The sequence below is a fragment of the Cyprinus carpio genome, chromosome B19 (assembly GCF_018340385.1).
Source record: "Cyprinus carpio isolate SPL01 chromosome B19, ASM1834038v1, whole genome shotgun sequence".
In the NCBI taxonomy this organism is placed as follows: Eukaryota; Metazoa; Chordata; class Actinopteri; order Cypriniformes; family Cyprinidae; genus Cyprinus; species Cyprinus carpio.
In genome coordinates, this window is record NC_056615.1 from 17,061,433 (window position 1) to 17,085,376 (window position 23,944).

The following is a 23,944-nucleotide window of genomic DNA, read 5'->3' on the forward strand; positions in this document are numbered from 1 at the left end:
TGTCTTTCTAAAACATGAAAAACAACTTTTGAATGGTAAGGCATGTGAACATACATTTGTTTGGGAAAATCAAAGCAGTCTGTGCACTTCTGCAACAGGAAACTAGTGTTAGGCTTACATGTAAACCGTGCCAGATTGTTTTGGTTTGGTTTGGTTTAGTTTTCTTTTTAGGTGTAGTAGAATACTGAACTTTTAAAACAAACCAGCTTTTCCTAAACTCTCAGAAACAGTTGCAGTAGCTAAAAAAAGATTCAAATAAACAGTTGTATATAACATTTCACAAACAAAAGTGAAAATGACGTCTATGAATGGTCCCTACAGACTGCCTGGAAGTTCTTCTACTAGTCCCAGGAAGAGGCTTGAAATGGTTTTCACAGAATTTCTTCAGGCGAGACCTCTAGGGACTCTCTAATAGCACTTCTTCAAAACATTCAAAGACATTTCTCTTTACTGTCCAATTAAAAAAAAAAAAAGTAAGAAAGAAAGAAAAAAAACTTTGACCTTCAAAAGTGAATTTCTTCATAGCTGAACAAGCTTGTTCTTCATTCTTGTGCAGCCATAGTGATTGTACTCATCTCTCCATGACTATTGACAGGAATGTGCAGCTGATAGCAGGTTCATAGGTTCACTGTGCATAGGCACGGCTCGCACTTGAGCCTGAAGTGCCCCATTTATGTGGTAACACATGTAAAGAATGCCACAGCGTACCATGATAAGCAGAAAGCCAGCAGAGTAACCTTTCTGTTAGTTCCCTTATTAACCCATGATTTATGGAACTTTGCCCTTATCTGACAGCTGCAATGAGAAATAAATGTTTGTCTTGCTTCATCGGCGAATCCCAATGGCTTGTAATTTGACTGCTCATTGTTGATGTTACGATCTTACCAAAAGATTTAGGTCTAAATGATGCATTTTTGACCCCTGAATTAAAGATTTCACATTCTTGTTATCTGGCGTGTTGCAGAAGTGTCAGATTTGATCCCTATAGCAGACACCACAGGTTTGAATTAGAGCTGAGAATGCAAAACACTCCAGTCTAGACTTACAGGGATGGAATGTCTCTCGACTCACACACACCATCTCCGCAAACACACACATACATACATACACAGACAGAAGAAGTGAGCTGACGCTGCGATGAATCCTGGGATTTTATGCTTATTCACTTTTACTCCGCATGTCTGTCTTGATCTAACGAATCACCACAGAATATGGCCCAGACAAGATTGTTTTATGGACCAGAGTCAAGATGTCTTTCCTACATGAAGACAAAAACCTCGGCAGTCAACATTTAATGCTTTGACACTAATTCTTGCTCAACTGCGGATACATTTTAAATCAATCCCTCAACAAAAAAAAAAAAAAAAAACGTTAAAAACCTGAAACTTACATATTTAACTCCAGCTTTCAGATAACCTAGAAATCATGGCCATTGCTATCTCAGTCATACAGGATCTTCACGACCACAAATGAGTTTGAGTATCGATACACCAGCGCCATGGACGTGAAACTGACTCTGATTAAAGACTCTTGAGATTAGGGATTAAGGCTTTGTGTTTTGGGCCTGACGTAATGGGCCAGACGATCTTCTTTATCAGTTCCACAGTGTCCAGCGTGCTGGCGCAACTCATCTCGAGGGGTAATTTAAACCTGCGGCTTTGAAAGCCCATTCATCAGAGAGGCACGCGAATGGTTCGGAGCAAGGCCAGATAGGGGGTCTGCATGTTAAAAGCACTTTACGACTCCCTCAAATGCCACCAGATCGTTCTGCAAATAGTTTGACTAAATTATGCAAATGGAAGGGGTATCTAATCTTGCAGGAGTGACCATGCAGAAGTGCCGTGATGGGATGATCAAAGTTGAGAGTGTATTCCTCTAGTCTCCAGAGAGAGATTGGCTAAAGAAGGCAGATAGCCTCCTCTGACCCCCCAGGAGATCAATCGATCAGCCACTGGTTTATCTGGGCTGAGGTGACGGTAAAGATGAGCAAGGCAACCAAATGCTTAGAGAGGAGGATAAGAAGAAGAGATTCAGAAATCCTTCTAACTTTGAGTAGTCAAGACTAAACTCAGCCCAATACCAGCCTTTCTAAGATCCAGACCAAGACCAGCTAAGCAAACAAGGCTTTGGAATATATAGTGGTATTATTCAGAGAAAATAAAAAAAGGAAAAGAATGAAGAGGAAGAGGAGAACAATGTTGCACCAAATCTACAGAACTGCTCTGAGAGTCACTTCATAAGCATTTTACAGTTGAAATTGTAACGGCAATCCATCAAAATAAAAGTTAGGTTTAACTTAAAGACATTGTGCCAGAAATATATTACTATTGTTCAGTATAACGTACATACATACTAGGCCTTCTACTACTAAAATTATTAAAACTTTATTTTGTTAAAGAATATTCACACTCAAATCCCCTCTATTTGCCAAAAAAAAAAAATTGTGTCTATTTTTCAATAATTAAAAGATCAATGAAATTAACTTTTTATGCCTTGATTTGATAACCAGAAAAATTTAAATACACAACACAATTTCTGAAGGGGGGGGTTTAACAAATTGATGTGAAATTGTGTAAGTTTCATGAATTTAATTAATTTTACTATTAAAAAGGAGTTTAAAATGTTACTAATAAAAAGAATGCTGGCTAGAACTAAGTTCCGAGAACTATGTGGTGCGGAAGCGCCTAGTATTTCGAGAAGCTACTGTAAGCTGCTGTTTGAACAGGACATTTTGAGACTTACACCTGTAAATGCTGTAGGCCCTAATTCAGGGGTGGTGAACTCCAGTCCTGGAGAGCCGCAGCCCTGCAGAGTTCAGCTCCAACCCTAATTAAAACTCAACTGCCTGTAGCTTCCTAGTAACCCTTCAGACCTTGATTAGCTTGTTCAGGTGTGTTTGATTAGGGTTGAAGCAAAACTTTGCAGGACGGCCCTCTCCAGGACTGACATTGGCCACCCATTTCCTAGTTGAACACAAAAACCGACAGTGTGAATGTAGCCCGAGTTGTCAGTATCACAAATATTTTTTTTTTAATTGCTTATTCCATTCTGCTCTTAATAAATATGAGGTAATAAAATTGCATTTTATTAGCAATAGAAGAAGTAGCAGAATGGGTTTTCAAAATGGTTTAGATATACTTTAGAATGTCACACTGCAGGACATCAGCTTAAAAAATATCTGACTGCAAAACATACAAGTATATGTACAAGTAAACACTGTTTTTTAAAATCTTGACAAAGATTGCACAAGTGTCATTATGGACCACTGTTGTATGAGTAACCATAACACAAAATTAACTTGTTCATTGAAGACATTACATTTTCCCCTCCCTAATTTCCACTACAATTTCGGCACCTTTGCAAGGGAAGAAAAGCAATTCAATCACACAAAGGCGTACTGACAGTTCTCTTTCTGCTGTCTCAGTCTTCACTATCCAGCTGCATTACTGACAAATCCCTCAACCCTCCCGCTCTCTCTATAAAGAGGATTGCAGCGTTGGGAATAGTTGAAGGATAAAATGTAATAGAAGGGGACAAGTGTTCTGACATGTACTTTGAAGCAGACCTTGAGCAAAGAGTCAATTTTATATGAGAGAGAACATTTAAAGTTATTTTTTGCAAATTGTTTTTTAACTGGCTAAAACTGTAAATGTTATATCTTGTCAAATAACTGATTATTTTACCATATTAATATTGTTTTAAATATATATTGTAAACATCAAAAATAATCAATGGGATGTAAATAAAATGTTAAACTTAATGCAAAAGTGCCCTCTACTGTTATAAAGAGGAACCACATCATCTGTACTTCATCAACAGCTTTTGTTTTTAACATTTTGTTTAATATTGTGAAAACAAAACAATGCCATATGGCACATTGATCACATTTAAACACACTCTATTGGTAATATCAAATCAGAAAACTAAACCTATCACATCTGAGAGCTAATGACAACAGTGGAGTCAGGATGGTATGTTTGTGTTGTAAAGATGAGCTATGTGTGGCCCTTAAGGGTCCTAAAGGCCTGGGGGAATACGGATGCAGACGTCTTGTCTGCTGGGGAAGTTTACCGTCAGTCAGAACCAGGAGTCTGATGGTGGTGACTGAAACCCCAAGGGGGTGTAAAAGTGTGGGGGTATCTCCACTGAGCCCAGTTTGCAACATAAAGAGCTATTTCTCAAGCACATTTGAATTTAATCCTCACCTCCTTTGCTTCCGAAAGAACGTGAGTGATATGAAAGTATTAAAACTATGAGCCAAATCAAATGATCTGGCACAACTAAATTATCTTCTGAATATTTAAAGTGACTTAATGGAAAAAGGAAAAAGGCAAAAGGAAATGAAAATGGAAAAAGGACAGACTCCAGGTCTCATTGCAAATGCTAAGAGGCCCATTATCTCAATATCAGAAAGCTTTTTTACTGAAATTATAAATAAGAACTGTCATAAGCCAAAAACTCTTTTTAACATTATCAGTTTGCTCTTCTACAGAAGTGTCTTTGCTATCATGTGATGATTTTCTCAAGGTTTTTGTAAATAAGATACAGTACATGATTTAGGAAGGGGGATAAATCCTGTTCTGTCTGACCCTTCAACTCCCCCTAGTTGTACTGCTGTTTTAAGTAATTTTATTCCTATTACTGAAAACTATTCTATAGAAATAGTGGATCATCTTAAACCATCTGGCTCTTCAAATGATGTGATTCCTCCATATTTTCTTAAACAAGTTCTGGACGTGGTGGGTCCATATCTTTTGACTCTGATAAATTGCTGCTTAGAAACTGGTACTATTCCTGAGCTGCTAAAACATGCAACTGTCCGTCTTCTGCTTAAAAAACAGCATGGATCCCACCAGTTTAGCAAATTTTAGGCCCACTTCCAATTTGTCGTTCATAAAAAAAAAAAAAAATCTTGAGAATACAGTTCTTGAACAATTGCAAACTTCTCTAGCTTACAATATGATGTTTGAGGTTTTTCAGTCTGGTGTCAGTAAATATCACTCTACTGAGACTGCATTGTTGAAGGTTTTTAATGATATACTATTAACATGTGTCTCAGGCAACTATGTTGTTCTTGTGCTTTTTGATCTTACAGCTGCCTTTGATACTGTTGATCATGCTGTCCTTATTGATTGTTTGAAACACTGTGCAGGTATGACAGGCAGTGCATTGGAGTGGTTTAAATCTGATCTTACCAATATAACTTTTTCAGTTAAGATAGGAGATCGTACTTCTAGTAATGCTATATTAACCTGTGGGGTTCTCCAAGGATCTATTATGGCTCCAATCCTTTTTTTTTTATATATGCTTCCACTTGGTTCCATTTTTAGAAAATATGGCAGTCATTCCATTGTTATGCTGACCATACACAAGTTTATCTGCCTATAAAATGGATTTGGGATGGACTGGATGCCCTCCTGGCCTGTTTGACAGATGTAAAGGCATGGTTATCGTTAAACTTTCTGAATTTCAATGAAAAAAAAAAAAAAAAACATAAATTATTGTTTTTAAACCCTCAGATTCCTTGACTGCTCCCAATCCAAACCTTGGTGGGTTATCATCATGTGTTAAGCAATGTGTGTAAAATTTGGGTGTGGTTTTTGATGAACATCTGAAGTGTGATAGGCAGATAAATTCTGTGGTCAAATCATCCTTTTTCCAGTTGCGGCTCCTGTCTAAAGTGGAGTCTTTTTATTTGTTTAAAAACTTTGAGAAAGTGATTTATGCTTTTATTACCTCTAGATTACCATTTAGATTACTGTAACTCACTGTATGCTGGGATTAGTCAAACAGCTTTATCCCGATTACAATTGGTTCAGAATGCGGCAGCTAGACTCTTGAACGGGATTCATAAACGGGATCATATTACTCTGGTTTTACAGTCTTTACATTGGCTGCATGTGTGTTACAGAGTAGATTTTAAAATTTTACTTATTGTCTGTAAGTCACTAAATGGTATGCTCCATCATATATCTCTGATTTATTGACTGAGCAGAATGTAACCAGGTTTCTCCGGGTGGAAATGCAGGGGTGATCACGCTTTTGCTTCAACTGCGCCAAGACTCTGGAAAGATCTGTCCATTTTTATTAGAATGGCTTCATCTGTGGCTATTTTTAAGTCTAAATTAAAAACCTGTCTGTTCGATAAGGCTTTTAATTCTGGTTGAAGCACTCTTTATCCTTGTCCTATATTTTTGCTGCATGTTATGATGTTTTTATTTTTTTATTAATTTTTTTTCTCTCCTTGTTCTTGATTTTACTGTTTTTATTTTTCATTGTGATATTGCTGTTTTTAGTTATTCTGTTGTAAATCACATTGGTCAACTAGAAAATAATGCTATATTAATAAAATTGCCATTGCTATCGATGTATTTTCTCCACAGAAACCCACAGCCTGAATAATAATAATTAATAAAAAAAATTCACATTTCCAATTATTTACAATATATATAATATATATATATATATATATATATATATATATATATATATATATATATATATATATATATATATATATATATATATATAATTATTATTATTAAAAATAATATATAGACATTTTATCTGTATTTTCTTATCTATTAACAATTTTATAATTTAAAACAATTTATAAAAAATACATATAGAATATTTATTTTTTAGCTATTATAAAATATTACAAAATAATTATATTTTATAATTATAAATAAGAACCACAAACAATATATTAGAAATATTTTAATATTAATATGAAATATAATTAAATATAAACATTTTAAATAATCGTTTCATTGTTTTATATAATATATTTATTACTTTTTACTTTTATTTATATTTTTCATATAATAACATTTTTAATTGAATAATGACCCACAAGTTGAGAACCACTGCTTGCAGAAATCACTTCTCCACTAACAGTGCTGGGTATTTACCAGCAGATGGCATCATTACCAAAGACAAATTGTGACGATGTTTCCCAAACTGCACTACATTTTTCCCTTTGTGGTGGTGATTGATACAAATACCTGGCAACCTATCAGTGCAGCTCCTTTATTAGCATAATTGAGTGAGAACACATGGGTATTGGCTGTTCAAACACAAACAATTAAGAAAACATCAGCCCATTTAAAATAGAGACTCCATGTTCCATCTTTTAAAAGCTTTGAGTGGGAGGAAAGAGGCATTATAGTGCTTGATCATAGTAAAGATGAGGCTTGCCTTGGGCAGTGCGTTTATGACGGCGTGTATATGTGGGCGAACACGTAATTGGAAGTGTATGATCTTGTATTGCGTTCCTGCAGCACACAGACCCTAAAGAACCACTTAAACGAATCTCTAATATGCTTAACATCACCACACGCATTCTCTGTGAAGGTACATGTATAGCGTTGAGAGGATGTTTCATGGACCACATCAGATGGCTCAATGAAAACAGCACGTTTTAGTGAATTACTGTGGAAATCTGAGGCTTTATTAATAATTAAACAGAAACTATACATTGGTATGATGCCCGGTGCCTTTGCATGTTTCATTATGAATATCAGTCCCCCCTCTAGCTTGTGCCTGGAGACATTATGATGATGATATTATTCCACAAGACTGCCTTCAAATGAGACAAGATGAAAGGAAAAAGAACCGTTAAACAAAAGCTCATAGCTTTCTATTGTTTTACGAGCTCTTAAAAATACAGATCGAGTATGAGGCAAGCAGCAATTATTCCATTGTTCCTTCAGAGAATAGAACACACCTAAAACAGTTCCAAAACCCATAAGAATCAGTTCAACCAGGATTTAACCAGTTTTGACAGGAAAATTCCGGAACATTCCAAAAATGCATCATCTAATAGGTGTGTGTATGCGTATTGCATACATCTCCTAGTTGTGTATTGTTGCCGAGCCAGTAGAAGCTCCATGTTGAGAATGCTCTCTGAAAATATTTGTGCTCAATTGCTGCCAATTTGATTTAGCCCAGAGCCCAGACATAATTCCCAGAGTTCTGTTTGGGCTACACAAGCTTAAATTTTATTGGATTAAGGATGCATCTTACGCCAGCTTCTCTCTGCACTATGAGAGATGTTCTACACACCCATCAGCCTCAGACATTCTTCTTTTTGGACAGCCCAACCCTGTTCTGATCAAGTCTTACAGATACAGTAACTTGGTTCTGGGGTTTTGGACATTTGCCTCATATCTCAGAGCAACAAAGCTCATCTTAGAGCAGAACATTGAAGTAATGCAGAGGTAAAGACATTTAATGTAAAATCAAGATATGACTGGGGCTCTAGAGATGCAGTGTAAAATGGGGGACCGAACAGAACAGAAGCCTCTGCCAACCGGATGCTTTGGCAGTGAAGGAATGCACAAGCGGTGAACGGTAATCCCACTGTGTCCGAAACCTAAAGCAGATGCTGCCTTCTCAGTGCCCAGTCGATGACGACTTCATAACATTGCATCTAATAAAATATTGTCTAATAGTGACTAATATTTGTTTTTCATCAGAAATGGAGTCATAAAGTATGTTAATTAAATATTCAAGAAAATTAAAATAATTAAAATACATATTAAACAAAATAAATAATTAACATTCATTTATTAATGATCTTTATGCTGCTATTTTAGATGTTGCATTTATATTTTCTGCCAACAAAAAATGCAGACCCAGGATTATGACTTATCATAGTGAAGGATAAATAAATGCTGCCTTCAAAAACTGACCAAATGGGATATTAACAGGCAGGATGTTACGTTGGATTTGGATGCACCTTGTTGCTTCTTGTACATGTGCAAAGCCTTTTCAGCAAACATTTTTCAGCTTTTGAACACAGGCTAGAGCTTGCCTATTAACACCAATGTTGCATCATGGCTTATTTAATTATTAAAGTGGATTTTTAAAATATCATGTTTAAAAAAAAAAAAAAAGGACCAATGACTTTGGAAAGTTAAGGCTGTTTATAAGCTTCACTGCAACAATTTTCAGAATAACAAAATACAGTCTCAGCATCTGTAGCTTTGTGCGTCATCAGACCACCCTTTACACTCTCTTTATCGTTACCTCATCTTCATCCTCATCTGCTATCTTTTTAATGAGAAATATTTCCTTGCAAATGTGACCGCGATCAAATGTAGGTCAGCCAAAGGCCACAACTGCTCTTCCTTGATCGAAAGAAGGTTCTGCAGTTTCCAGCTGCTTCAGAGAGCTGTGATCTAGAGATGAAACCAACAAAGGAAGAGGTTTTGGCAGGGGAGCACAACAGCAGGGATCCATATTGCACATTCCAGTCGGGGGAGCTTTATGTTTGTCTATAAAATCTCCTGGAGCGTTTGAAGAGGAAGGGAGACTGAGCGAGCAACAAGGGAATATCCTATACAGTGTCACAGTGGAGGAAAAGAAGGGGAAAAAGACACTGTCTCTCTCACTTTCTGTCTCACTGGTTTTCTCTTCTGTAAAACCCCAAATCTAAATTTTAATTCATATGGGCAAACCCCCACATACTCAAATTCCTCCTTTCTCATAGATGGGTTACTCTATTTTCCAAAAAGTGTTGAGAATACCTGCAGTTGTCCATAGGGACCCCTCTATATAGGATTAAACGGTATGCACTACTGAGCCACCAAATGAATGGGCCAAATTAGCAGCTAACTGAAGTTTCTGTGGCACAACTGAGTTGCTACAGTATTTTAATTAGTTTGCAAGGATCTAGAACTCTCGAGACCACAAGAAGGTCAAGCAATCCATCACAGCAAGGACAAAAACACACATTTGCCAATAGCAATACTCAATTTCACATCAGTGACTTAGACATGACTTCATCAAACCAAAACATCAGCACAAAATGTCCTCTGGGAGATGTTTAAACGTGAACGTTTAAAACAGTGTGATGGCATGTGACCCTATTGGCCTAAATGAAACTATTTTTCCCCAAGTGTTTTCCTCTTGTCTCAATCCCAGAAGCTGGTCCAACCCTCCTTCTCTATCTCTGCTGATATCTCCCTCTTTGTTTTACTGTCTAGACATTGATTAGAGCCCTTGGCTATGACAAAGAAAGATGATGTATTACAAGTGATACTTAATGGCCTAACTTGGGACATCGACAGTTCAGTACATCAGATTAGCCCACTACATTTTACATCTCTCTTTCAAGGGTAAGGCTTGGAAGCTTGGACAGTTTTTAGTACTGCTACTCTGTGAACTTGTGAAATTTGTGAATTGATGCAAATCACTTGAAGAGTTAATCACGATGTTAATCAATTTTTGCCCACAACCCTATTTATCATGTTCTATTATAATGCAAAAACATGACTATCAAAATTTCAAAACAGATACAAAAATTGTTGGAGTAAGTAACCTGTGCTTCAGTGTATGAGACTGTGCACCAATTTTGTTGCCCACCAAGGCTGATCATTAAAAAAATGTAATAGCATAACTTTTCGCATGATTTGTGGTACCATTCATGTCTATTATGTGCTTGTATAAACCTTGAGTGTGAGCAATTTTAACAGTTGCTCATGCATCTGTTATTGACACATTGTGAATGGCTCAAACGCAATTAATATGGCACTGTTAATGACTAGTATGGCCTGATGTGTCTTAGATGCTAACAGTATCCCGTTGATTAGTGCAAGGATTATGTTTGCTAGATGTATGGCGCTCATTGGCCATCTGCTCTATGTGGGTTTTTAATCCTTGTGTGGGTGATCACACTGATTTGTGAAAATGGCCGTACGGGATGCAGGCAGCTTGAATTTTAATAATGAATCTCAGGAAGCCTCCTATTAAAGTAATAGAAAGTGAGGACTGTTTTTCTGCAGTGTCTTTTACATAGCTTGTTTTCAAATTTTAAAACTTAACATCCTCTGATGTCAAGGTCTTTTCCAAGCTTTCATGCATTCTCACACAGACTCATATATAGATGCTCACATTCTGCAGGATTTTTAACCCAGAAACTCACACATAGCTCTGCTCCCTTGAGATTTCAGCCTTCAAAAGAACCTCTGAAAACAGCACCTTTAGAAACTTGGTTTAGTGGCTTGGTTAAACAAACCTGTCATGCACAAACAAAAATGCCACTGCACACACACACACACACACACACACACACACACACAGGTCATTCTGACACAGATTGTGTGATCACCCTGTAACTTACAGCACTGTTAGATGCCGCTGTACTTGTAGCACATTCTTGGGATAAGACAGAAACAAGTCAAGAAAGGACAAAATGAACAAAAGAACAAAGGATAGAAAAAAAGAATGAAAAAGGAAAAGAAGAATGGAAGATAAAGGACAAAAGAAATGGTTGAAAGATATCCAAATGATTGCAATGGTTTCATAAATGTGATAAAATTAAAAATAAAGCCCTCCTGCCTTGAATATAAATAAAAGCTAGTATGAATGCACTGGGAAAATCAAAGCAAAAATGATAAAGCATAATCTGACAAGAATCTCTCTTCACTATCAGAGATACAGAGCAGAGATGGATCCTCAGAAAACACAGGCTCAGTGACCACAGACACAAACAAACTCAGCTTCCAAAGGAGTTTGGTCACCGTGACACTGGCGAGGTTAAACCAAGGTACACTTTCTCCTTCACTGTAATACATCTAGAAAAGCGAGAAATGTCTCACATTTTCCATGCTTTTGAGTTTCAATGCTTTGGCAGTGGAGGACAAGAAGAATAGATTCGTAAGAGCACTAAAGAGAGACGCTGAATAACAAAATATCATACTACCATATACTATTTTAAATAGTTTTTTCTTTATATAGATGAAAATGTCAGAGTAAAATTCTACTATACTTTTTCAAATTAAACCAGACACATTCCATGAACTAATATGCCTAATTTCCGACTATGAAAAAAGTATTATGTCAAATAAGTAGTGTGGCCATGGAAAATAAATTATCATATTAGGATGAACAATCTCATTATTAAAAAAAACATACTTTATTTGCAATTTTCTGTTTTGTAAATGCAGCACATACTTTCGAGTTCTGAAACACTGATATGGATAACTTTTGCAGGGCCACAAACATGCACATGGATCTGTGCACAACAGAAATAACGCTTCAAATCAACCTGCGAATGCACCATCAAAAGCTTGAATGAGCAAAACCTTCTATAAAACCACCATGAGGGAAAATCTCCCAGAAAAACAGTGAACATTCGTGTGACAGGTGGAAAACGCTCCCATCAGGAGAGCTCCAAGCAAACCATCCAATCACATCTCTCCAAAAACTGAATGATTGCCCAGAATGATGCTCAGTGACCAAAAAAAAAAAAAACCCTTGTCATCAAAACCAGCTGGATGGTTCTCCTCATGCAGCTATATTTGATCAACAGCTCTTTTGATCCTGCTATTATATACGAGTAAGGTAGCGTATCTCTTGAAGCGAGATGGACCACAGGTGTGAAGAGGCCATTTGCTTTCAGCTCCATTGCTTTGGAGAGTCTGTAGAAGCAGCTGGACCTTCTCACCAGAGCTTTCTAAACAATCATTCCTCAAACCACACAGCAATTACCAGCGCAACAGCAGGGTTTAGAAAAAGACAAATACGAGCACACAGACATGCACGTGTACACACACACTCACATACACACAACTCTCCAACAACTGAAAACTAGCTGAGAGAATACAGTAATTGAAGTTTAGTCTTGGCAGGTGGGTATGTTTGGACGACCTTTGTGTGAGTGAGGGTCTGCTTACCATTCGAGCCAGCTGTGTTGTTATTTTATCATCCACGAAGGAGACCGGTTTCTTTCATAACTAACTATGTCACCAGTCACAACTGTTTGTTTTCCCAAGGCACACCTGCAGGAAAAGTTTTGCTTGTAAGTCAGCAACATTTTCTTGGCTTAAGGCAAACACAAATATTTGGAAAGAATATTCTGAACTTCTGTCAATTTTCTGAATAAATAAAAAAATAAATGTTATATAAATATTATATATGTAATGTGGTTGGTTCAGCTTTATGGAACTGGAAAAAAGGAGACAAAAACATTCCTCTGAATCTGCGCACACACACAGAGAGAGAGCTTACCTAATTTTCTATGAATTTTATATCAGTTAACGCTGGGATCTAATTCTATCCATTTTCTTCTGCGCTGATTTACTGAAATTCATAATAAAGCTGTCTCTTGAGCTATACCAAATCGATAAAACCCTATTAGATGCAGTTGTGATCCCTAGAGAAAGAAAACTGTCATTAGTTCTTGATGAAAAAAGACCTTGAAAATTGGATTAGATGTTTCACAAGTTCACAGTGCAAAAAAGACTGGTAAGAAAAAAGGCAGACAGTTGTAGACTTCTGTCTGTAATACAGATGATGAGGAGGAGCAGGATCTTAAGGGAGAAAAATGATAGTTAGCAAGGAAATTATAGGTAAACTTTCATTAAAAATCCATAAAATGTTACCAAATCTTTTATCTGTTACATATACGTTTTTATCTGTTTCAAGTAAATGCACTTCCTATTGACTATATATATAACTATAAATACACACACACACATATATATATATATATATATATATATATATATATAAATATATATATATATATATATATATATATATATATATATATATATATATATATATATAAAACTGTAAATCCTTGAATTCAGAGTAAAATTATACACTAGAATAATTCATTTTATAAAAATGTATTAATCAGAAACTATTTTTATATCTACAGGGGGCTTACACAGAAATACCATGCAAGAAATAAAAGGTACAAAAGCTGTCACTGGGGCATAAAGTACATTTTTGTACACTTTAGGTACTGATATGTACATAATCTAAAGAACCTTTAGTGCAATATAAAGGTTCCATGCATGTTAAATGTTCTTTATGGAACCATAGATGCCACTGAAGAACCTTTATTTTTGAGTGTACACTGATTTTATACATTATCCAACTGTCTATTTATGAGTTGCCTTAGATAATGTAAAAGCAATAAAAGACAAATGTCAATGCCACATATACTGTTTGCTTTTGTGGCATGACTTTGTAAACACTCAGACCTTGAAAATATAACCCACAGTGTAAACGACCATTTGTCTTTACATATTTTAATTGATGTTTTGGGCTTTTTAAATCAGAGGGGTATGCAGAAGCATGTGTTTTTGTGTGATTGAGTTAGGCGGCTGTGTAATTAAGGCTGATTGTGGCTGAAAAGCAGAGATGTGGTTCCATCCCTGTGTTTAGTGTTGATTTGATTATGGAAATGAGGCAGCGTCTTATACTCGGCGCAGTGTGATGTGGCAAAAAATGAGTTGATAAACGACAAACTTTTTAGAAATTGGTTTCTGTTTCTCAAAGATAAGTTGTCAGACACGTTCCTCCCATATTTGTGAAACTTAATACATGTCATTTCAAGGTCCCATGCTTTAAGAGTTGTACATTGTGTTTTAATAAGAGAAGCTCATTAATATTCATTGAAATATTACTCTATCCCTATATCTACTAAGTGACCCGATTATAATGTTTAAATAACTGTATTCAGAGGTCACAAGTTGCATTCTATGTCATTGTTCGTACCACTAGAAATCAATTTAATTCAAATATTCGCTGATGTTTGTGTGATTTCAGGAATCTCAGAAGGTCACTTATTATGACGAAGAGAGACCAGACAAGGCCAACTATACAGATAAATAAATATATTACAAAATGCAGCAGCATGGAGGAAGTGAAAGCTGTGGAGCTGATGGAATTATTATACCTCACCACCCCTCAACTCACTTCCTCTCAATGGGAAAAAGGAAGTTGTTGTAAAGACATGACTTCCTGTATTAACTTTTTTTCCTGTCTCTTTTTCTTTGGAGGCTGACAACCTAAACTTAAAATTCACCTTCTGCTGAGGTAAGGGAAATATAACAGTTATGGTGGTTACAAATTACACTACAATCTGCAATGTAATGAATAAAAAAATATTAATATTGACTTAATAATGTTAATATTGACTTGTGCTGCCTCAACTAATCTAAAATGCTTCTGCTATAGTACTGTTAACTATCAATATAATTCTGTATGAAAGTATGTGTGTGAAAAATGACTTGAAAAGACATAAGCACTGTAGTCCCAAAACACTAACCTGACAAATCTGTTTTAAAGTAGCAGTTCAGAAACTGAAGCCGTAAAGCTGCATCTTCTCAGTTGAGGTGCAAAGCTTTCGGCACAAAAATGAAATAACAGCCAGCATGCTGTAAAACACCTGCCAAAACAACACTCTGCCATTTATGAAACAAAGACACACACCTGTGACTCCACCAGCAGTGGGTTCTTATGATGAAGAGGCTCCAAATCGCACATTCATCATAATTATTCATGCAAATCACCACAAAAAAAATGAAAAAATATATTTCAAAACTATATATATATATATATATATATATATATATATATATATATATATATATATATATATAGTTTTGAAATATATTTTTTCATTTTTTTTTATATATATATATATATATATATATATATATATATATATATATATATATAACCATGCACTCTGTTAAAATTAAATTGAAGCACTACAGAAATCAAATTGAATTCATATTTCATTGTGTATATGAGGCTACTACTGATCAAAATGTAAATATTTGATTATCTGGCTCTGTATATTCTCGGAATATTCCCCCATCCTCAATTCATCAGCTCTGAAAAAATTACAATACCAACAAGAAAGCCGATATAGGCTCTTCTGGATTTATTGCAGGAGTTCTGATGGATGAAATTAGACTTTGCAAAGAGCCTCTGTAGCAATGAGAGAATTTAATGGTGAGTTACTCCTTAACTCTAAAACAGACATCCATTTCACCCTCTGTTCATCACACCGAGCGCATGTGCCTGTCCTCATATGACTGATAGTTCTCTGAATCAGTATTGATGTTCCAAATAGAGGTCTTCTCCTCCCGGGAAACCCTCTACAACTGAAGGACATTGAAAATGATCATTAAAGTCTTGCCAAAGACTCATGAATGATCTTGAGATCTTTTGAGGACACAAGAACTTCCCCCATTTCCCTTACCCGCCCACATGCCATTATTGCTCAGAACGAGTCATAAATAAACGCTGAGAGGGTAATACACATGTGAAATGAGGGGTCAGTGAGCTTGTGGGTGTGGGAGTGTACACCGAGATCAGATATAAAAAGGAGTTCACACGAAATGAAGCTCCTAAGAGCTATTTTACAATGTGCGCCAAGGTGAAGGAAATCTGTGTGACTGCAAGCTTTGAATACTGTTCAGACATTATAGTCAACATACTTTGATGTTTTTAAGATGAGACTCTAATGCTCACCAAGGACACATTACTTTTAATTAAAAATATAGCAAAAGCAGTAGTACTGTAAAATATTATTACAGTTTACAATAACTCAGTAATGGAATCCTGTGATGGCAAAGCTGAATTTTCAGCAGCAATTACGCCAGTCTTCAGTGTCACATGATCCTTCAGAAATCATTCTAATATGCTGCTCTGGTGCTCAAGAAACATTTCTTATTATTATCAATGTTAACTGTTGTGCCGCTTACTATTTTTAGGTAAGTTTAGGGTAAGTATGATTTAAAAATAATAATAATAAATGAATATTTTTATTTAGCAATTCATTGATCAATTGATCAAAAGTGACAGTATATATAAATATATATTGTTTTATACAATAAATGTGTAAGCTGATGTAAGAATGACACTGTGCCATTTAGAGATGTGGATTATTTCTAATTCATGAATATAAAGAGGTGTTTAAACAGCTGCATCTTCTCTCACATAATTCAGTCACCACTAACACCTCTGCTGCTGCCACACAGAATTCAAAAACATTTCTCAGACCATGTACCACTTTTGTGACTGCTTTCGTAGGTGAGTAGACAGTTAGAGATTATGATTAATAATTGCTAATAACAGAACACAGTCAAAATATAGGAAAATTGTGCAAATCAGTGCAGATTTTTACAACAACAAAAAAATATGGGTTGAGCTGTGTAATACCAGACTCTCATTATACAGTACATACCTGTAGTAGTGGAATGTGGATACTTATTAGCAGTTACAAGATTAAAATAAAAGCAATAGAACTGTGTACTGTATATATTCCTCTTAAGTGGCACATTCATGTGCTTTATCATTGCTGAAACACCATTTTATGACTGAAGTGCTGTCATAATGTAATCATGATGCTGCTAAGCGGTAAAATTTATTCATAGGCCTTTAGAGAAAAGCCTGTGAACAGCAATACAGAGTCTTAATGAGAATGCTCATATCAGCACGGCCAAGACAGTTCACATATTCTCACATGCAGAACAGCCAACTGTAAATGAGTTCTCAGTTCAGCTGAGTCCAATACATTGGTGTGGGAATATTAGTACTGCATGAAGACAATCGCTGTGGTCAAAAGAGCAAAACATTTGGCAATTTGTTTAATTGGCAACCAGAACTACAGTCCGACTCAGTCAAATTCACAATGGTGATAGTTCATTAATTGACTCTTGTAGGGGATTCAGGTTTAAATCTGCAAACACTGCATATACTGAATATTCAGATTCATTAATTTACACAACCCGTATTTTTTTTTTTTCTTTTTTGAAAGAAATTAATTTTATTCAGAATTAAGGTTGGCATGAAACTGAAGTAGCAATTGTCTTTCTTCCCTACTGTGAAATCAAACTCTCAGGTGAGAAAGAAAAAAAAGTAGGTTGGGATGTAATTTTGTCCATTGGGAACAATTGGATCATTGTCATTTGCTACTGATGCAATCTCATGTGAGTGACAGGTTATCCCACCCTTGTGCCCGAGACAAAGTGGAACGGAGGTTATTTTCATTAAAGATTATGAATGAATTTTATATAAATAAAAAATAAAATAAAAAAATAAAAACTAATTTCAAACGTCTGATGGTAGTATAGGTTTTCAACATGGTTTCAGAGGTTTGAAGCCCACCGTATGCAATTGCATTGGTGATTCATTCCTTACCATCAGCCTGTGCATCGGCTTTTAGCTCAAAATATGCAAGCAACTAATTTACAGTCACTCTAGGTTTCTTCGTTGCTAACCATAAAAGCCTCTAAGGACTATTTAATATTGGTTATTAAGAAACAGCAGGAGCTCTGATGGTAGAGTAATGACTGCTGGAAATGCAGTCAGATTAATAACAAAACACTCTACACATTGGATCTACAATCAGGGCCTGATGGCCCACAATACTTTATCCAGCTAAATCCAGCTGAAGTGATATGTCTTCCAAAATAGAAAGCACATCATTTTTCTTGCCTTCCAAGAGACTAAATACATCAACATGGATTTGGCTTTGTGAACACAATCTAGGAACCCTTGCTTGCCCTTAATGTTACCTTATAAAAATAAATCTGCCTCTTACTGACTTGTGTGGCCTTGAACTTTAAATGTTGAGATGGTCAACTTGCTTTTAGTCTAATTCTCAGTCTACCTTCATATGTAAATATAGTACAGGTAAAATAAAATGTTATAAGATCAGTATAAGAACGAAAAGCTAATACATAATTTTAGTATAAAACACACCACACTTCTTGATGTGCGTAACACTGTCTCCGGTTAGAGAATACAGGCAATTTTCTAATTTCCAAGCCAAAAATTCTCACACATTATTTCTTACCTTATTTCTTTGGATGTCAGGAACTTTGATTAGACTTCAGTCATCTCTCAGGTATAAAACATCATTAAAAGTGGTGCTAAAACTAGTTTTAGAGTTACAAGGGCCAAGATGGGTGACTTGCGACATGATCATTACATGAAAAAGGCAAAGCTCATGAATATTACTTATCTTGATGTTAGTTTTACAATTTGTATTTATTATATGTATATATATATATATATATATATATATATATATATATATATATATATATATATATATATATATATATATTAAAATTTGATTGTATATAATATATTTTATAAGCAAGGCAAGTTTATTTATATAGCACATTTCATACACAATGGTAATTCAAAGTGCTTTATCATAAAATAATAAAATAATCAAAACAATAAAACAAGGAATTTAAAAACTTTTAAAATGATTTAAAAATTGATTTAAAATGAATTTAAAACAATTAAAAATAGAAAATGATTATATATTAAATACAGTGCAATCAGTTCGGACTATATTATAATGTAAAACAGGTTTACATTTTACATTTCAAATTTTAAACAAATTGATCTTTAATAACAAATCTTAAAATAAATATTCATCTTTCATACTTTCTAACAAAATAGGGTGTTGCCTGAATTATAAAATTTAAAACTTGATTTGGTGTTTTCATATGGATAATTGCACATGAAATTGAAATAATTATACAGATAATTAACTGAATTTTAATATAGTGCATCCCTATTAAATAGATACTACATAGATCTCCAAGATATCAAAATGGCAACATCCATTATTTAACAACAAGATACTGGAAATAATAAAGAATGTAATTGAAATAATCAGCAATTGTTAATTGCACACTCATTGTTTCTTTCTTAAATGTAAGTTTGTTTTCCGTGATTGTTTCACAGTGACTTGTGTCACTTTTGTTCAAATGCCTGCGTGACATTATTTGTCGACATCATACACAAGCTCCAAATGTTACTTGTTTGCAGTAATATCATGAGCTAAAAATGTAGCAATTTGCAGCCTTTATGAGAAATACTGTATGGGGTTTAATGCAGGTCAGCATTTGGTTGAGTGGGCTAAATGCAAGAGAGCCACAGACCTCCTGGACTCTTTTGCCATATTTTCAAAAGACATCTTTAGTGAAATAGAAAACTTCTGCAGAACAAAAACAACTGCATCTACTGCTTGATCTACAAATTCAAAATCTGAAAACACGTTTTACACACCACTTTTTAGTGTGTCTGTACACCTTCTATCGCACCAAACCTAGCCATGTGAAGCACTAAGAATTAATCGTCCACCATTTTTATCTCTGTCCAATCTCAACGGGTTTCCTTATGTTGTCATCACAAACAGCAGAAGTGGTAACATATAGTCAATAAAACCCCAGCAGGCTGATGTGAGAACAGTTCAGACAGATTTATAGACTGACACATCACACAAACTAACTGCTAGATTTACAGTTTTGTTCCTCGTCTTTTAGCTTGGGACACCCATAAGGCCTATGGCCATTTCTATTAGGCTCAGTAGAAGCTACATTTATGGGCCTAAATGAGTCCATCAGGTGCCCTAAGCGCACAAAGGCAAAATATACCGCAGGAATGTTAAATGCTGATTCAAAGAGTTCAGGGTGGGTTTTGTTGGGGTGGAAAGAGAAAGGCGCACGGTTTGACTGAGTGTCTGTCGGCATGCGCTCACAAATGTTCCAAATTCCTTGTGGGCAGTTAATGGCCAACAACATAAACTCCGCTGGAGTTGCTCTGTAGCTCCAAAAATTTCTCAGTTGCTCCTTCGCTGCAGGAGACGATTCATTGGTTGCTGTTGCCCTTTTTTCACTGTGTAAACTCAAACTGAGGCCTAAAACTCTTCACAGAAACCTCCTCACAAACTAAGCCTGTAATGATGACTATCTTAACTTAACTACAGTGATCCAGATATACTTAACTATACTTAGTTGTGTCGAAAAATTAGGCCTTACTTAATACAGGGATGACTGGGCAGTCCATATGTTTTTACACGTGCCTCAATGTAAATAGTGCCTCACTCGCATCAGCCTCACCGCTTGTGGCCTTCCGATTGTAGCTTTTATACAGTACGGTAATGGCTGAATAGACAAATGACAGTGATTATCTGGGGCTAGGCTGGGGCCTTGGCTCCACACTATATAATTAGACCTTAGCTCAACTTGTTTTTTGACCTTCTACTGGAACTAGATGGTAGACGGGTACACAGCGGCCAAAGAAAACATCCACTGTCTAATTTAGGGGCAATCTGAGCTGCTAATGTCAGCTTTTATGCTGGGACTTTACAGAGAACAATTTTTCTTGATGTTTCAAGTGTATACAGTATGTCTGTGTATTCTCCTCTTTTGTCCTTAAAAAGCTGAGCATACGTGGTGAGGCCGCCCCAGTAACCTCAACCACAATGACATGGCTGGCCTAAAGGAAGCTGAAGTCATTGCACTGTGGTAGTTGTGAAAGATTGGATATCTATCTCATTACTCACTCGGGAAAGAAAGAGAACTTAAACATGGCTGTGGAAAAAAATAAGGAAAGAAGTGCATAGAGATCTGTTTGCATAGTAAAAGGATATTTGCACAGCAGAATTTGTACACCTGTTGAAATGGAATGTGTGCCTGAATATGCACTTTTCATCAAGCTTTCAGCAGCATAGGTAAAGGCTCTGTAATCCACTCCCCTCCTATCACCATAGCTGGCCCTTCTACTACTGAGTACACTAAGTAGTGTTGACTAGGTATGATGAGGCCTGAAGTGCATTCTAAAAAAAGATGGTTCTTTATATGTAGTAATGGTTCTATTTAGAACCATAGCATCCGGAAGAACCCTTTTATGCTGTAATGGTTCTTGAGTTTAGGGTTCTTTATTCCTTTTAAGTTTTTTAAATCAAAGCTCCTCATTACTGATTTTCTGGAGCTCAGTGATCCAACTACACAGAATGTCAACACACTCTCAACAGGTAAATGATTTCATTCTATTGATTAAATACAAATTTAACTTTAAAATTGTAACTGGTTTCCAAACAAACATGGTCTTTTTTTTTTGGTAATATGTAAGTGTGAGCAGCTCTGTTCAGCTGAGGATACTTCTCTCTTCTTCTCCACTAAGTAACAGAGACATTTAATTTATAATACATATTGTTTAAGTTTTTTTTTTAATTTAACACTAGAGCTCTCTATTTTAATTCTATTTTATATACTTGTTTTCTTTTTCATTATTATAAAAATAATATTAATAATAATTGACCCTCTAACACTAGCTCTGTCTATTCTATTTCTTTTCTATCTACTTTTTATTCTGTTCATTTATTAAGGAAATTAAGGTAATTGCTACAAAGAATATTGCACCTGAAAGAACCATTTACCTGATCAAGAACCTCATTATTAATGTGTGACTTTACAAATGCATGGGTTTAACTGACACATTTAGGCTGTACGTACATTTAAATCTGAAGTCTGAATACTGAAGTGTAGACATGTGACATTTAACTACTTCACTGTTGTGGATAAAATGAACTCAATTATGTTGAAATGACTTCTGTGTGGAACACCGTAATTTGTAGTGCATAAGTAATATAACAGAAATAAGAATGCAGGATGTGTGGAATATTGCTCCTCTTTTTTCACTTCTCTGTATTAGATGTTGTTGTTTTTCTTTCTCCCTCCTTCTGGTTAACAATTCATTTGAGGTTTTATCTCCAAAGCTGAGCTGGTTCAAAACTCTTCCTATAGCCAGGAATAATTCCACATAAAAAAGATGTTAGAGGAAAATGCAGGGCAATCCAACATGGGAACTAGCACTAAGCACGTGTAACTAGTAGACCGGATGAAGAACTAAGGAAGAGACTAATATACACAGGATAATTACAAACACAGGTGCATAGGATAAGGCAATCAAACTAAACAAGAACAAGAAAATGACTGGGGTAGAACAAGGAAAATTGAAAAGTCCAAAACACTAACATAACTGCACCCCTCCAAAAAGGCACATCCCACGCCAAACATACAGAGGGGTCAAATGATTTGTTTGTTGCTAGTTTTTGACCCATTGCATCTGGCGCTTTGTCTCCTCAAACACCTGCTTCTTATGTGACATTAGGGGATTTGCTTACTTATCTAACTGATCTAGCACATCTCATCCATCTTTTGTAACAAGAAATTATCTGGCAAAACACACAGAATGGCCCCAGGAATAGAAAAAGATACAATTGACAAAAGAATGATGCAGTTTAATTTCGATTGGCTTTTCAGTTAACCGTATTGTGACTTCATTTCGAGCATCTAAAGAGATTAGTTGTTTTGCAGTCGCCACAGTGAGATAACTTGAGGTCAGGTCTGATATTCGAATAAAATTGCTTTTAAACTGAAGGGTTATGAAAACATTGAGTTTAGCTGTTTGGGAACAATTGTTTAGATTCCTTCTAAAATGTGTTTGAAAAGCATTGGCCTTGCGAAATATACCTCCTACCTTGCTCTAAAAGCAAGTCTGCAGTTTAGTCTGTGTTGACCTTCAGTACAGTTAACAGGAATCCTTGGGTAAAATACTTATGTAAGTACATTAACAAAAGGCAACTCCTTGAGTTTTGAGGTAGCCCAGTTTTGCTTTGTGTAAATTCAGTTAGCTCTGAGTAATGTGCAAAAGAGCATCTTGGCCTTTGTGGTCCTTAGAGATAATGCATTTCTGCCATTTAGAGTAATGGTTTCACTTGCTACATGGAAAATACGAGAATAAGCTTTTTAGGTCCCACTTTATATTAGGTGGCCTTAACTGCTATGTACTTACATTAAAAAAAATAAGTACAATGTACTTACTGTGTTCATATTTTATTGCAAAACTCTTTTGCTGCTATTGAGTTCAGATATGGGTAAGATTAGGGACAGGTTTGGTGGTATGGGTAGGTTTAAGGGTGGGTTAAAGTGTAACTAGAAATGTAATTACAGAAACTAATTACAGATGTAATTACAGTACATGCAGGTATTTTTAAAAATATAATTACAATGTAAAATCACCTATGTACACAATAAGTGCATTGTATCAAATTATTACTAAAAAAGTAAGTACATCCTAGTTAAGGCCACGTAGTATAGAGTGGGACCGCTTTTTAATAGTACTTGTCACTAATCACGCAGTGGCCTCCACAGTGTGCTACGCACAGAAACACGTAATATAGTCACTTAGCCGAAGTCTTCGGTAATAGTCTAAGGTAGTTCAATCTCAGCTGAGACTTCATAGGTTTTAAATTACTTTGGTACTTCAATTAGTCCTTTTCAGAGTGAGTCACTTTCAAACTTTGTTGCACTTAAAAGCC

At 35.6% G+C, this 23,944-nt stretch overlaps 1 protein-coding gene across 3 annotated transcripts in view; it reads right to left on the minus strand.

Annotated features, from left to right (window-relative positions):
* Positions 1–23,944, minus strand: part of LOC109094683 (angiopoietin-1) — a 141,725-nt gene that overhangs the window by 67,038 nt on the left and 50,743 nt on the right. Inside the window, exon 2 of one of the 3 annotated variants that reach the window (XM_042744739.1) lies at positions 12,684–12,788. The exons of the other annotated variants lie outside the window; for them this stretch is intronic. Coding sequence (XP_042600673.1) covers positions 12,684–12,686 — 3 coding nt within the window. The 5' untranslated portion in view covers positions 12,687–12,788. The remainder of the gene's footprint in view (positions 1–12,683; positions 12,789–23,944) is intronic. 3 annotated transcript variants of the gene reach the window in all.